Below are 15,822 nucleotides of genomic sequence, written 5' to 3'. Positions count from 1 at the left end.
TTTTAAAAAAAAAAAAAAAGAGAAAATGACATCCCATAACTCATTGTCTTTTACAACCATGATACATCATCTTAAGCGATTTTATTTTGATGAACATGCTAATATTTTTTACATCTTCAATTATGCTTTTTGCGTTTCTCTCTATATATATTAAATATTATATAATGAAAGACATGCATTATATGCTAATGCGACAAATAATTATTATAATAATAATAATAATAATATAAGTTCAATCCTCCAATTTTCCAAGATAGATAGATATCTAGCTACGTCATTACTGATAAGATATTAAACTGTGGAGTAAATTAAAATAATTTACATTTTAATTGACAATTGAATTACAAACTTGATAGTTGAGAAATCATGGTAAAAAGAGAGTGGTAATTTAAATGGATAAAGCATAATTTTTAGTATTTTTGTTATAGACAGCACATAAAATACTTGTAAATTTGTTATAAGAAATTGAAAATATATAATTTCTTAGACCGATAATTATCTTCTAATTTTTTCCCGACATGTAGCGATACATTCATGAGAAATACTTTTTGATCATGAATTTTGATGTTCTCAATTATATTTATTGTGTATCATGACTTAACTAGTTTTTTATTCAGGTGGGTTAGTCTATAAAACTATTTAAAATATTATTAAATGACTAATATAATTAAAATTAATCAAATTTAAGATAAAAATAACATTCCTCAAATTCCTTCGTGTTGCGTTTATTTTATTTATATATATATATATATATATTTAAACAGAATTTCATTTAAACCCAAAGCAAATTACATAGTAACTTTATCAAACCAAAGAGCGTGATCAACAAAATCAAGGACATTTTCCCACCACATTTGAACGTCAAAAACATTTCATGCATACCTAGCTAATGTGTGTGCAACTCCATTACCCATTCGGTTAACATGCTCAATGCTAACTTCCTGGAATAATTCATTAAGCTCTTTGCCTCCATAACTAAGTTCCCATTACCAAGAGGAATGCAAAGTTACAACCCTCTTAGCACTGCAAGTAAGTCGACTGTTGCAGGTTCATTCACTTTAGTTTCTAAAATAGTTGCTACCATTACCACATTTCCATAGCTATATCTTAAAATCAACCGAATTCCAGTCTTCCTTATATTTGAGAAAATAGCTCTATCAACATTAAGTTTCAAATAACCCCTTAATAGAGGCTGCTATCTACAAATCTTCCTCACCTCAGTTTAAATTGATAAGCTTAAATCTGAATAAGACTTATAAAGAGACATTGCCAAGTTAGCTGCTGCAAAAGGAGTAATAAGCTCTTTCTTCATTTTCATCTTATTCCTCCTATACCAAACACCCCAACAGAGCACAAAAAGAAGAGTAAAATATGCATCATTTCATCTAGTCCAAAACAGGTGATGGGTACCAAGATGGATCTAGTCTTAAAGTTCTTTTATAAGTTCTAGATGAGTCAATTACAAGATCAAGAGCCAAGCAGATCAATGAGACAATGCAATGATTGGTGCAATCCAGTTGGGATGAGACTAGTAAGAGCCAAATATTCAAGATAGACTTGAGAGAATGAGATACAGTGATCATTCACGTGATACAAGCTATGGAAGAGTATAACATAAATTAGGGCCTATTATTATGTTTATGTGATTGAAGGCCTTGGACTTGTTTATTTAATTAAAGGGGCTTATTTTATTATTTATTGGATTTAGTCTAGAATAATTGGGCTTGAAGATGCTTGACCCATATATGTCTTATTTCTTATGAATTATGGTTCTTGGGAAGGCCTTGTATTTTGGTTAAGGACTTATTTAGAAAGTTACTTCTTAGGAACTAGGGTTTAAAGAGATACTGTAGCGAGTTATTGTAGCTGCGACACTATTCGGCCAGGAAGAAAGAGCTTTATTTTTATTAGGGTTTTAATTAGGTTTTAGTTTATAAATACTCTTTGTAGCCTCATTTTAAAAAGTTTTATGAAATTTGATGAATTTATTCATTGTGAGTTAAGTTTACTCCTCTTGTTCTTGATTGAACTTTTAAACTTATCAAAGGTAAATCACAACCTTTATGACGTTCCTCCTTGTAATTTGGGTTCTTGAGACAAGTTCTTCAATGAGTCTAGATTTTAATATAATCTAGATTCTTGAAACGAGTTCTCAACATGTCTAGGTTCTCCATCCATTGACTTGATTTTGGCTTTCTTGGGTGAGTTTTCAAATTGATTGTGGGTTCAAAGGATTTCATTCTCATAGGTTCATATCATTTGGTATCAGAGCCAGGTTTCCAATCAGATCTGATTCTATCTTTTAATTCTTGCATCTTCACATTTAATTCTAGGGTTTCATTATTCTAGGGTTGCAAAAAAAAAAAAACAAAACAAAACAAAACAAAAAGTATGCTGCCAAAATTCTTAGGGTTTTTGGTTTGGCCGAAATTTGCATCACCTAAGATTTCAAAATTTTAGGATTTATTGCATCTATAAGTTTGTTAATTACTTGGAGTGTCATTCCATTGATTTTCTTCTACTTCATTTTCAATTCTTGTGTGTTTGAATCAAATGCTTGATTTTCAAAATTGAATATTGATGTTTGTGATTAAATTAGAGAAAAGAAAGGAAAATAAAAGAAAGGAAAACAAAATTTGAAAAAAAAAAAAAGAAAAAGAAAGGAAAAAGTAGCATATTCAAAGGTTGTTACATAGTTATAACAAAGAGAAAGAAAAATATTTGTTGATTGATCTTTATCATCAAAGGGGTATGATACAACTTTCTAGTTGGTATCTTATTTTATAATTACTCTTTTCCTTGTATAAATTCCTTGAGTCTTGTGTCATTTTATTCATTCCTTGTTTCTTGAACCTATTGCTAGTTGAAATAATACAAGGTTGTATTGTGTTGATTTAGTCTAACTAGTTCTTAAAGAACTTAAGAGGAAAAACTATTGAGATAAAATGCAAGAGAGTGTGAGACTATTATCGGGTAAAAGTCAATTAAGAGTGAAACACGTGTGGAGTGTCATTATTCGAGTGTAAACACGTATGAGAGTGTGAGGTTTTCCACTAATATTTTTTTTGTGCAGCACATTATGATGTCTCATAGGAGTGACTCATCACCAAAGGGGATGGCAAATAACTCATCATTTGTGTTGCAAGCCATGCACAATAGTTTGAGCAATTGAACTTGATGTTGGGTGAAGTGAGGGATAGGATGGATCAACGAGATGTAGTGTGCAGAAAACTACAAGGTGAGAGAGATATTAGGAGACGTGAGCATAGTAGTGAACAAGTGTAAGAATGAGGAGTATAGTGAGTCTCTTGTTGTCAGGCGTGCTCTCAATATACAAATTAAGATGGATGATACAGAGAAGCAGAGTGAGAGTATTTTTCATACTAGATACCATATCAGCAACAATGTATGTAGTATGATCATTGATTTAAGGAGTTGTATTAATTTAGCTAGCACTACTTTTGTTGAGAAATTGAATTTACCTACCTTGAAATACCCTAGATCATACAAATTGCAGTCGTTGAGTGATTGTGAGGAAGTTAGGGTAAATAAGTAATTGCTAATTTCTTTTTCAATTGGGAAATACCTGGATATGATGTTTTGTGATGTAGTGTCTATGCATGCTGGCCATATTTTGTTAGAGAAGCCATGACAGTATGATAGGAAGGTGATTCATGATGTGTTAAGGAACATGTACAATTTTGAAAATGATAGAAAAATAATCAAACTTGCTCCTTTAACTCCAACACAGGTCCATGAGGACCAACCAGATCTGAAAAATGAGATTGATAAAAAAAAAAAAAAAAGTAAAAGTGAGAATGAGATTGAGAAAAAAAGAAATAGTGAGACCGAAAGGGAGAGAGAGAGAGAGAGAGAAATGAGATGGGAAAAAAGATGAGGGTGAGGCTGAAATCTCAAGAAAAATAGAGAATAAGTTTTAAAACAATTGTGAGGCCGAGAGTTCAAAAAAAGAGGAGAGTGAAAGAAAAAAAAGAGAGTGAAAAGGAAAAAGAGAATAAGAGGAAAAAAGAGAATGACACTGAAACATCAAGAGAAAGAGAGAGTGAAAAAGAAAATAGAGAGGTGGCTGAGGGTCAAGAAAAAAGTGTGGAGCCACTAGAGGAAAAATAAATAGAGATTGCAGAGAGAAACAGAAAGACAAAAGTGAGTTTTTATGCTAAGGCAAGCTTTTATACTAACAAATTTAATGACTATTTGCCTAGTGTTGTTGTTTCTTTGTTCTAGAGATATGAGGTCATGATTCATAGCGATGTGTTTTGTGAATTGCCACCAATTAGAGAGATAGAGCAATACATTGATTTTGTGCCTAGTGCGAAAATCCCTACCTGACCTTTCTTTGAAGAATATGAGTCTTTGACACACTTTAAGGAACGAGGTAAGTTGAATAGAATGCATGCCAAGTTGGTGCAATTCATTGAGACATTTTCTCATGTAATCAAGTACACACAAGGTAAGGAAAATTTTGTGGTTGATGCTTTAGCAAGAAGGTATGTCCTTGTCACCATTTTAGATGCAAAGTTATTGAGACTTGAATATGATAAAAAAAATTGTATGTTAATGATGATGGCTTTGCTAGTGTGTATGAAGTACATGAGAATGCATTATTTAGTCAGCTCTATAGATTAGATTGATATTTGTTTAAAGAGAATAGAATTTGAGAGCCTACTAGTCTTATGCGTGAGTTGCTTGCTCATGGATTTGGTTTGATGGATCATTTTGGTGTAAATAAGATTTTAGACGTGTTGCATGAACATTTGTGGGAGTATCATTTGCCATTCATTGACTTGTTACATGAACGTTTGCGGGAGTATCATTTGTCTTTCATTGAGTTTGCATATAATTGGAGTGATTATTTTGGTATAAGGAAGACTTTATATGTGTTTCATGAAGATTTGTGGGAATATTGTTTGTTATTCATTAAGTTTACATATAATTAGAGTGTTCATGCTACTACTAAATTTTCACCTTTTGAAATTGTTTATAGACTTAATCCATTTACTTCTTTAGATTTAATGCCTTTACATGTTGATGACAGAAGTAACTTGGATGGACTTTTCCAAATTCTTGAACAAATTAATGATAATGCATATGAAGTGGATTTTTCAGGTAAGTATAATGTTTCTATTATTTTCAATGTTTTTAACATTTTTTCCTTTGATACAGGTGGAGATACGAAATCGAATCCTTTTAAGGAGAGGGGGAATGATGAGCACCAAGATTGACCTAGTCTTAAAGATCCTTTGCAAGTTCTAGATGAGCCAATTACAAGGTCAAGAGCCAAAAAGATCAAAGAGGTAATGCAAGGATTAGTGCAATCTACTTGAGACGAGTCTAGCAAGAGCCAAATATTCAAGATGACCTTGAGAGAATGAGATTCAGTGATCATCTACGTGATACAAGCTATGTGAGAGTGCAACATAAATTATGGCCTATTATTATGTTTATGTGATTGAAGGCATTGGACTTGTTTATTTAATTAAAATGGTTTATTTTATTAGTTATTAGAATTAGTCTAGAATAATTGGGCTTGAGGATGCTTAGCCCTATGTCTTGTTTCTTATGATCTATGGTTTTTGGGAAGGCCTTGTATTTTGGCCAAGGGCTTATTTGAAAAGTTACTTTTTAGGAACTAGGGTTTAAAGAGGTACTATAGCGAGTTACTGTAGCCGCGATACTGTAGCCAAGGCACTATTCATCCAAGGGTATTTTTGAAAGAAAGGGCTTTATTTTGGTTAGGGTTTTAATTAGGTTTTGGTTTAAATACTCTTTGTAATCTCATTTTAAGAAATTTTATGAAATTTGATGAATTTATTCATTGTGAGTTGAGTTTACTCCTCTTGTTCTTAGTTGAACTTTTAAACTTATCAAAATTAAATCACAACCTTTGTGGCATTCCTCCTTGTAATCTAGGTTATTGAGACAAGTTTTTCAACGGGTCTAGATTTTAGTATAATTTAGGTTTTTTAAACGAGTTCTCAACGGATCTAGGTTCTCCATCCATTGACTTGATTTTGACTTTCTTGGGTGAGTTTTCAAATTGACTATGAGTTCAAGAAATTTCATTCTTATGGGTTCATATCAACAGGTCTCACATTTTCCATAAAACACTAAGTAGGTTTAAAAAGCAACATCATTGGAGCAAATCCCTGTCAGACTACTTGAAGCTGAGGACAAGAAAATAAAGCATAGTTAATATCTTCTTTAGTCTCTTCACAAAAACAACACCCCCCCCCCCCCCCACTGCAATATTTCTCTTTCTCAGGCTGTGTTGAGTAGGCAGTATATCCCTACAAGCTCTCAAAGCAAAAGTTCTAATTTTTCTTGGAACTTTCATCTGCCATAGCTTTTTCTAAGCTGCTTATCTTGCATCCAACTAGAGCTTTCATCAATACCACTTGAGCTCAAAGCTTGAATCTTCTTGTATGCGCTTTTCACACTAAAACAACCATTTGACTCCTTTGACCAGATCATTTATCTTTGTAAGGGGTAAAAGACAGTCTAATCTTTAAAATTTCCTCAGCCACTATTGGATTAAAGATAGCTCTAACATCATCAGCCTTCCATATCTTAATAGAATCACCAGTCTCAACCCTCCATTGACACCCTTCAAGCAACCATTTTTTTTGCTCAAAAATCTCCCTCCATGCATAAGATGGATGCAATCCCAAAGTAGCTTGGAGAAAAGTATCATTAGGAAAGTATTTAGCCTTATAGATCATTTATAACAAAGACACTTCATTTTGTAATATCCTCTAATCTTGCTTAGCCAATAAAGCCATATTAAATGAATATAAGATTCTAAAATCCACTCTACCTCTAAACTTAAAGTACACAATTTTTGCCAACTTAGCCAACGCATTTTCTGCTCACTATTCCTCTGCTCCCACCAAAATCTAGCCATCATCCCTTCCAATTCTCTATAAAAACTCAATGGAAGCTCGAAACAAGACATAGCGTAAGTGGGAATTGACAAAGCCACTGTTTTAATGAGAACTTCTCTCCCACCTTGTGATAATAGTTTTTCTTTCCAGCTTTGGAACTTATTCTACACCCTTCTCTTAATATTAGCAAAAGCTCTAGACTTGGACATCCCACTAGGTTAGGTAACCCCAAATATTTATCATACTGTTGGAAGGTCCTAACACCCCCACAAACTCAACAACTCCCTTTGTTTACCAGGATCAACATTCTTTGAAAAAACCACAATAGTTTCTCTTTATTAACTTTCTGACTAGATGCTTCCTCATACTTTTCTAAAACCCCCTGAATATGTCTAGTAATTTGAACATCAGCTCTACAAAAAATAATGCTATTATCTGCGAACAATAAATGACTCACCATTGGAGCCCTTCGACACACTCTATTCCCCTCACAAGCTGTTTATTGTTTGCATCTTTTAACAAAGCATAAGACCCTTAGTACATAGAAGAAATAGGTAAAGGGATAATGGATCTCCTTGCCTAATTCCCCTAGTAGGTAGAATAGGTCCATGAGACTCCTTATTAACAAAAACTAAGAAAGAAACTATCTTCACAGATTGCATAATCAGCTTCACAAAACATTGAGCAAAACCCAATTTTACCATAATTTTTTTCTAAAAAACTCAACTCCACTCGATTGTAGGCTTTGCTTATATCCAATTTAAGGGACATATAACCTTTTTTACCATTTTTTTGTGCCTCAAATAATTAACCAGCTCATAGGCCACTAAAACATTGTCAGTTATCAACCTTCCACCAACAAAGGCACACTGTGACTCAAAAATAATAGCAGATAGAAAAACCTTGAGTCTATTCACTATGACCTTAGAGCACTAGTAGTGGGCTCAACAGATTTAGCCAAAATTTGACTAAGAAATTCACTTTTACAAATTTAGCTAATCACTTTTCAACAACATCAAATAACAGGCTTAACAAATCTTTCACTATTCTATTAAAATATTGATTTTGAACTTTTTATTTATTTTAATTCTAATTGTAATTTGAATATTTATTCGTTATTAAAAAACTACCCATTAATTTTCTAACATTTATATTGTTCCAACGAATAAAATTTTTTAACAGTCTTTTTTTTTTTTTACAACGGTCACATTCTTTCAACAGATATATGGTTGTATTAAAAGTTATGGTTGTATTAAAATTTACAGTCAGATTTCTTCCTATTCCTACTACATGCAAAACGTTTTAGGTGAAAAATGCATATAAGCTTTTTATGTATAAGTCCAAGCAGCAAAAACAGGCAAATGAGCCATGGGGATTGCAACAGGCCTCAACTAAGCCGACTCCCACCAAGAACTAACACCAGAAGCAGGGCTAATGAACTTTGAAGCCAAAGGATGCGAAGATTTGCGGAGCCTATTAAGAGCGAGGAAACTTTCTCAAAAAGCACTATAAATCCAAGCAGTTGTTCAGGCAATGAAGCAATAATAATATCAGACACCTAAATCCAACTTTCACACTGGGCACCACCAAGGGTGTTAGAAAATCCATGAATCTAGAAAATCCACCTCATAATAAGAAATACCGAGAGAAAAATAAATGGAACTAACTAATTAAATCCCAGCTCTGAGATAGAACACATCAAGAGAACAATTAAATCCCAGCTCTGAGATAGAACACATCAAGAGAACAATTAAATCCTGCATTTTCGAATTATAATGGATGTTTTATGATATTTGATTTTATGGACGTAGAACCCGGATTTGAAAAAAGTTAAGAGCCTGGAATTAAAATCGCTAGGGAAGATAGAAAAAATAGAGAAAGAAAAATGGATTTTGCGTGGCTTACTGTGGCGATTGTTGGAGACGATGGCATTCCGCGGTTGTGATTCGGAGTCGATGGCGTTTCGTTTTGTTGTGATGGTGGCAGTCAATGGCCATCATGAGTGGGTTTTGTTTCGGTGTTTAGGTTTTGTTCAAGCTAAAAGAGGGGAAAGGAAGAGAGGAAAGGCAGGCTGTGTAAATTTTTTGGAATTTTTCTACTTGTGCGGGAGAGAAGAAGCAGCTGGAAGACAATATTTTAGTCAAAAAATAATATTTGGCCAGCCCCTTTGGCTCAACAAATTTAGCCAGTAAATTCATCTGAAGTTAAAATTATTGTTCATTTGTTAAGCCTATTATTGTACTTTATTTTGCACTTCAGCTATTCTTTAGCTAAAATTTGACTTTGTTGAACTCACTACTAATGCTCTTAGAAACTAACTTATACATCACATTACAAAGACTAATTGGTCAACTTTGACCATCTCATGCAATTGGACATTGTAAAACGTGTATTTCCTACTCCCTTTGGAAGTTGCCCCTGTACAAACAAAAGCTACATTTGATAAACAAGCAGCCCCTGCCGGCCAACCATTATCGAAAGCCATTGCATTGCCTAGGTCTTTTGCCTCTGATTCTCACTTCTCCAGGCCTGGACTTGAACTTGATGACGGGAGAGAGACTTGAAAGCATCGGGTTATGAGACCCACATTTGCTCAATAATTGCATGGGGACAGCCACATAGAGTCCTCTAGATTCCAAGTTACCAGTCGGCTTCAAAAACCAAATGCAGCCATAAACACCAACCAATATCTAACAAACGTAATAAGTGCTTTCTAGTTCAAGCAGTCTGACATATGGGCAACCGATCAGTTATTCTATTTTTAAATTGGTGTGTAGAGTACAACATTCACATCATTTATATAATAAAATTAATTCGTAAAATTTAAAATTTAAAATTTATTTTTCAAATCAAATTATATTAGCCTACAATACTCGAGCCAATATTCAGTTCAAATATGCGAAATTCAAATTCAAGTTGTTCTTGACAAAACAAAACAAAAAAAATTCAGGCTGTTCTGTAAAAATTGACCATATTTTTCCACCGATGGTAGGGGCCTTTTGGATTATTTTACACCTACTCTGGATCACTTTTCATGCTGTGATTCAACTGGGCATTATATCTGTGGGCCACACACACCGACTGAACGCTCCAATGTCACGTGTAATTTCACTTTGGAATTCAATATGGTAGTACCTGTTTTGAAATCCATGATACCTGTTGTTTCTCAGCTTTACTGTCTCAAAGTCTGCAATCACTCTTTCTGCATTCTCTATATGCTCTCTCTAATGGGATTTTTCTGTAATTTGATTACGATATATATTGGTTTACATTATAGTCTGTAAACGCATCACTCGTTACATAATTCATTATAATTATAAAAAGAAAATTAAAATATCGACATTATAATGATTTGTTTGTTGTATTGATAACGTATTAGTAAATAATTGTTTTTCTTCTTAGTTAAGTAGTCATCCATCATAATTTATTGCCAGCAAACATAACAAATGAGATTTAGGTTCAGTTTGTATGTTGAGATATCTCTCTCAGATGATATGATTTTTTTTTTTTTTTTTTTTTTTATGAATCCCATTTTTTTCAAAAATAATACATAGGTAGGATTGCATGTATGACATTTATCCGGTTAATGCCCACCCATAAAAATGATTGAGATTAATATAAGGGATCTGTAATTCAAAGCATTGTGGTTAAACCAAATGGCTGGCCCTATTCCTTCTTGGGTGATGCCACGTGGCATAATTAACGTTAAACTCTCTGAACTCCGCTTCTTTCTTCCCACCAACTGATCCACTTTCAAAAATCTCTTCCGGAAACCTTGCTCTTTTTTCTTAACCGCTCCACCTCGTAATCAATCAATCACTACCCTCTTTCTTTCTTAAGACCAAAGGAGATGCACACAAAGAAAAGCCATTAATCTTTACAACCCATTTCACATTTCCTCCTCCTCCCTCGTCTTCCAGAGTTTTACTCTCTTCTCTTTGAAATGGGTAGAGTGGGTAAAGAATCCGATCTTAAATCCCATTTAGTCACAGAAATTTGCTCTATTTCAACTCGTCCAGTTTCTTGCACTCATAGACATGGTCGCAGCCCGTTTAAATCGCATTTGATCGACTGGTATCGCGTTCTTGGAGTAGGTTTATGGGGTGCTCATGATCTCAAGTTTTTCAAGCAGTCTTGTCACAGAGCTTTTGCATTTGATCTAATTTGTTTGTTAATGGATTCTATAGGTGGAAGAAAATGAAAAGACAGACGTTATTCGCAAGCGATACCATAAGCTTGGTGGGTTCCGTTCATGGACGCGCTTTTCTTTCATTTTCCAATACGCATTTTCATTTTCTTGTTTTCGTGACAATCAATCGTTTGTTGCGCAGCTTTGCAACTTCATCCAGATAAGAACAAGCATCCCAAGGCTGAAATTGCTTTCAAGCTTGTCTCAGAGGTTAGATTGATTCTTTCCATTTCGTCAATCTTGAGAAAATTTACATGCTGAAGATTGAAATAGAAAACCAAATATTTAGAACATAGGATACAGTGTTAGCACTAGACCCAGAAACAATCATTAGCATTTAGCCCTCTCCAGTCTCCAACATCGATAAAGCTGCCCAATCACACAAGGGAAGTTGACTGCATTTCGAGAATCATTGCTAGTCTGGTTCAAGATGGTAAACTCATGCAACATGAATGAATGAATGAGTCCTGGATCCTGGGCCATGGAAGGATTGGTATTTAGTTTTTTGCATGTGGATGAGTAGAGTGCATTCATTTGCGTGGCATTCATTTTGTCAGTTTTTTCACTGTTCCGCACACCAAAGTCAACGTAAGTTTATTTTTCCTCTCTCTTCAGTAATTATTTTCTGTTGAAGTTTCAACATGGTATAGAATCCTGCATCGAATGACCCAAACAAATTGAGTGATTGGTATAATATAAACATGAGTTTTGAATTACGCGATTAATATAATATTATTATTTTCTTTTTAGAATCTTCACTTATCTGCAGGCATATACATGTCTCTGTGATGGTGCAAAGAGAAGAGCATTCGACTTGGAGAGATGGAAAAACTTTTGCTTTGAGTGCAAGACAAATCCATATTCGATCTGCAGCAGTCGTAGAAACTGCAATGGCTCAGAAAATGTTTGGAATCTTACAAGCCAATCAAGGTCTCACGGTCTGAAAGACATCAGAGAAAGATTCAAAGAGGAGGCCAAGGTAATAGAGAACTGTGTGAGAGCTAACGCAACATCAAGGAAAGAATCCCCACTCTTCACTCCATCCGAATCTTTATTCCCAAGCAACAAAAGGACCCAGAAAGAATCTCCAATATTCAATCCATCGGACCACAATGTCCAAGGATACCCTCATCTTAGGACCCGAATTTGCAGGCAACCAGGGAACTATTGGTACTTACAGACATGGAGTCGTGTGAATTATGAAGGGGGAAGAAGCAGGGGGTATGACACTCCAATTTTTGAAGTAAGGTCGGAAAGAGCAATGCTTAGAAGCAAATCTGCTTGTGCGCGTTCCTGATCTTAGCCTAACAGGTGTAATGCGCTGCATTGACAAAAGACAATGTGATGGACTTGTTGTCTCTAGGAGATCTTTTAGTTTTCTGTTCTGAATTTTCATAGTGCCAAAATTTTGTCTGAAAAACATTTGATGTAAATATTTTAGGACATAATTGAACATCAGGATCCAACACTTTTTCAATATCAAAGGGATAATAAACACAAGGATTAGGATTTCCTACAATTTTTTGACCCAAACACTTCTGCTTATGCCAATGTACAGGTATTTTTGCTGCGTTTTATGTTGTCATCAGCGGTTCTTTTCATCATTAAAACCTGATGATATGACAGGAAAAAATCTCAATACAAAAATTCACTTTTTTAGCCCTGATTATACTGTGTGGAGAATGCCAACAGAACCTCCACTTGCAATCTGCATGCATGACAAACAAGTAGTCAAGGCAGTTGTATGATGGGTTTAGAATTTAGAAAGTGCAGCTTATTACATGGAGAACCAATATCTGAATTTTCTTTTTCAAGGAAGTGATATTCCCAACATATAGTAGTTTCAGCATTTCTAATCTTCAGAAAAATGAACAGATCTGCCAAGGAAACAAAGTCCAATAAGACCTGTACAAGTTATCAAACACACAATATGAACTAATAAGATCGAGGAGCCAAGATCCTTTGGATCAATTGGCAACATCTTGGTTTCTCACTAAAAGAACTAAAGATCGAATCCCCCTCCCCATGTATAAAAAAAAAAAAAAAAAAAAAAAAAAAAAAAAAAAAAAAAAAACAAAAAAAAGATCAAGGAAAATCAAACAACCATTGAACCCCTCATAAAATACCTCATATATGACTTCTTTTCCAAAATTTTATCTCAAGTAGTTCTCATGCACTCTTGATACATATATCAACTAGACCCTACAAACATTCCAGCATCCAATTTTCCCCCACTCAAAGTTAGTCTTTGACTAGTTTAAGCTAACTTTTGATCTACATTATTGGAGGAGCTTCACAAATTTCAATGGTGAAGATGATATTGATGAAGCGGCGGTATAGGTTATTTCTCAACTAAATGAAAGAAGTTATCAAAAGGGTGCATAAAAATGTAAAAAGAAAATGAAAATCTATTAAGGAATCCAAAGAGTAAAATAAAACACCTCAGCAAGACCACTACTAACCAACATCTCTTGCCTTCTTAAGAAAGGGTCCTTTCTTCCTCCCTAAACTAGGTGAAGACCATGGCCAACAGATACCAATAATGTTCAACAGACAAAAGTTCAGGTGTAGATACTCTCTAAGTGACATTCAACAAGCACTGACAAAAGAAACATTATGGATAAACACACTACGACTGCATATGGGTTTTGAGGCAATCTCAAAGGCCCAAGAATGGAACGACGAATGCAATAGGGCGTTCGAGGCCCTCAAAACTTACCTCGCCAACCCTCCCCTTCTAAGCTAAGCCAAGCCAAGCTAGGGGAAGTCTTGAACCTGTACCTATCGGTCTCACCACATGCGGTGTCCTCAATGTTAGTTAGCGACAAAGGAGGCAAACAAAGGCCAATTTATTATACCAACAGGGCTTTTCGGGGAGCCGAGGTGAGATATCCACGTATAAAACAGTTCATCTTCACATTGATTATAACAGCCCGACGACTGCGGCCGTACTTCCTGGCACACCCCATCCGCGTCCTCACGGAAGCACTTGTAAAGAAAATCCTCTAGCAGCCAGAAGTATCGGGTCGATTGGTCAACTGGGCCGTGGAGCTAAGTGAATTTGATATCGACTATGTGCCTAGGATCACTCTAAAGGGGCAAGTGTTGGCAGACTTTGTGTCTGAGTTTACTAAGTTCCTAGAGGAGCCACAATACGAATCATCCTTGAAGCCCTGACATGTCTTAGTAGATGGCTCGTCATGCTGAGCTGGAGGAGTGGGGGTGCATATTGTTTTGGATGAAGGAGTAGAGTACGATTACGCCATCCGACTGGCCTTCAAAACTATCAACAATGAAGTATGAGACGCTGTTGGCTGGATTTATGGGTGTCAAATCATGTTAACGGGTCGTGTTCGTGTCGTATCATGACATGTACATTATACTTAATGGGTCAACCCGAACATGACTTGTTAAGGATTTCGTGTCAAAATTTCAAATTCTAACACGATCCATTAAGATAACAGGTTGACAAGACACGACCCGTTTTGATCCGTTAATAAATACAAAATAGATTGACACAATAGGACACGACTCGACCCGACTTGTTTCAACCCGTATACTTAATGGGTTGAACAGACTCCTTTCAACCCGTTTGACCCGATTGGTTTTATATAAATATTAAAATATAAACAATATCTATCAAAAATAAAAAAATAAAAACTAACTACAAAATTACAAATCAAACAATAAAAATACCGACATTAAAATTCTAACAGTACCAAATATGATAAACACACAATTACACAAATATGATAAACACACATTGTAATAATATTAGAGTTACAATCCCAAATATAATAAACACACATTGTGAAATATTAATATTACAAGGGTTACTGGTTGAAGGGGCGGCATGAGACTTGATCATTTGGGTGGTTGAGAAGTTGAGATTTGAGAAAATTGAGGGACTTGAGGGCCGTAGAGTTACTGGGTTAGGGTTTTTTGAATTTTTTGAATTTTAGATCTAAGGGTATAAATGTAAATTCAATTTTCTTAACCATAACGGTTTGACCCGTTAGTGACCCGTTAAGCAATCGTGTCTTGACGAGTCAACCTGTTTTGACCCGAACCTGTTAAGACCAAACTCAAACCCGCTTTTATCGTGTCGCATTTGTGTTGGGTTAACGGGTTGTGTCACATATTTCCACCCTTAGTTGGATTAACAGTCGCAACATCCCTCGGGGCCAAGGAAATAAAGGCGAGAGCAAATTCCCAGGTTGTGGTCAATAAGGTAAAAGGAGAGTTCACAACAAAAAGCGAAAGACTGAAAAAGTACTTGCAGGAAGTCGAAAGAAGACGTGCCCACTTCCGATACTTTCAAATTCAACAAGTGCTGATGGCCAAAAATCGAAGAGCTGACAGACTAGCCAGAGTAGCATCAGGATAGGAAGGATATTCCTTGCCTGAGGAAACTGTAGTTAGAACTTTGGAAGTGCCCGCAATAGGAGCTGAAGCTTTGGAGATAAATGCAGGGATACCTAGATGGGCCGAGGAGATAATCAAGTATTTAGAGGCTGGTGATTTTCCAAAAGATAAGGGGGAAACGAGGAAAGTTAGAAACAGAGCAACGAGGTTCACACTGGTGAATGGAGTGTTATACAAGCGGGGTTACTCAACTCCCCTCTTGAGATGTGTATCACAGGAGGAGGCGCAGTACATATTGGCGGAGGTGCATGAAGGGGTGTGTGGGAACCATTCTAGCGAAAGATCATTGGCGGCGAAAGCAATGAG

General features: G+C 35.3%; 1 protein-coding gene across 1 annotated transcript; it reads left to right on the top strand.

The window, feature by feature from the left end:
• Positions 1-10,639: 10,639 nt before the first annotated feature.
• Positions 10,640-12,663, top strand: LOC121249197 (pre-mRNA-splicing factor cwf23). The gene is made up of 4 exons (XM_041147924.1): positions 10,640-10,992; positions 11,090-11,141; positions 11,234-11,301; positions 11,861-12,663. Exons 1-4 carry the CDS (start codon positions 10,846-10,848, stop codon positions 12,386-12,388), a joined length of 795 nt encoding a protein of 264 aa, XP_041003858.1. The 5' UTR covers positions 10,640-10,845; the 3' UTR covers positions 12,389-12,663.
• Positions 12,664-15,822: the final 3,159 nt, after the last annotated feature.

The sequence above is a fragment of the Juglans microcarpa x Juglans regia genome, chromosome 1D (genome assembly GCF_004785595.1).
Source record: "Juglans microcarpa x Juglans regia isolate MS1-56 chromosome 1D, Jm3101_v1.0, whole genome shotgun sequence".
NCBI classification, from domain to species: Eukaryota; Viridiplantae; Streptophyta; class Magnoliopsida; order Fagales; family Juglandaceae; genus Juglans; species Juglans microcarpa x Juglans regia.
The sequence above is the reverse complement of the archived record's forward strand: the minus strand, read 5'-3'. Positions and strand labels throughout refer to the sequence as shown.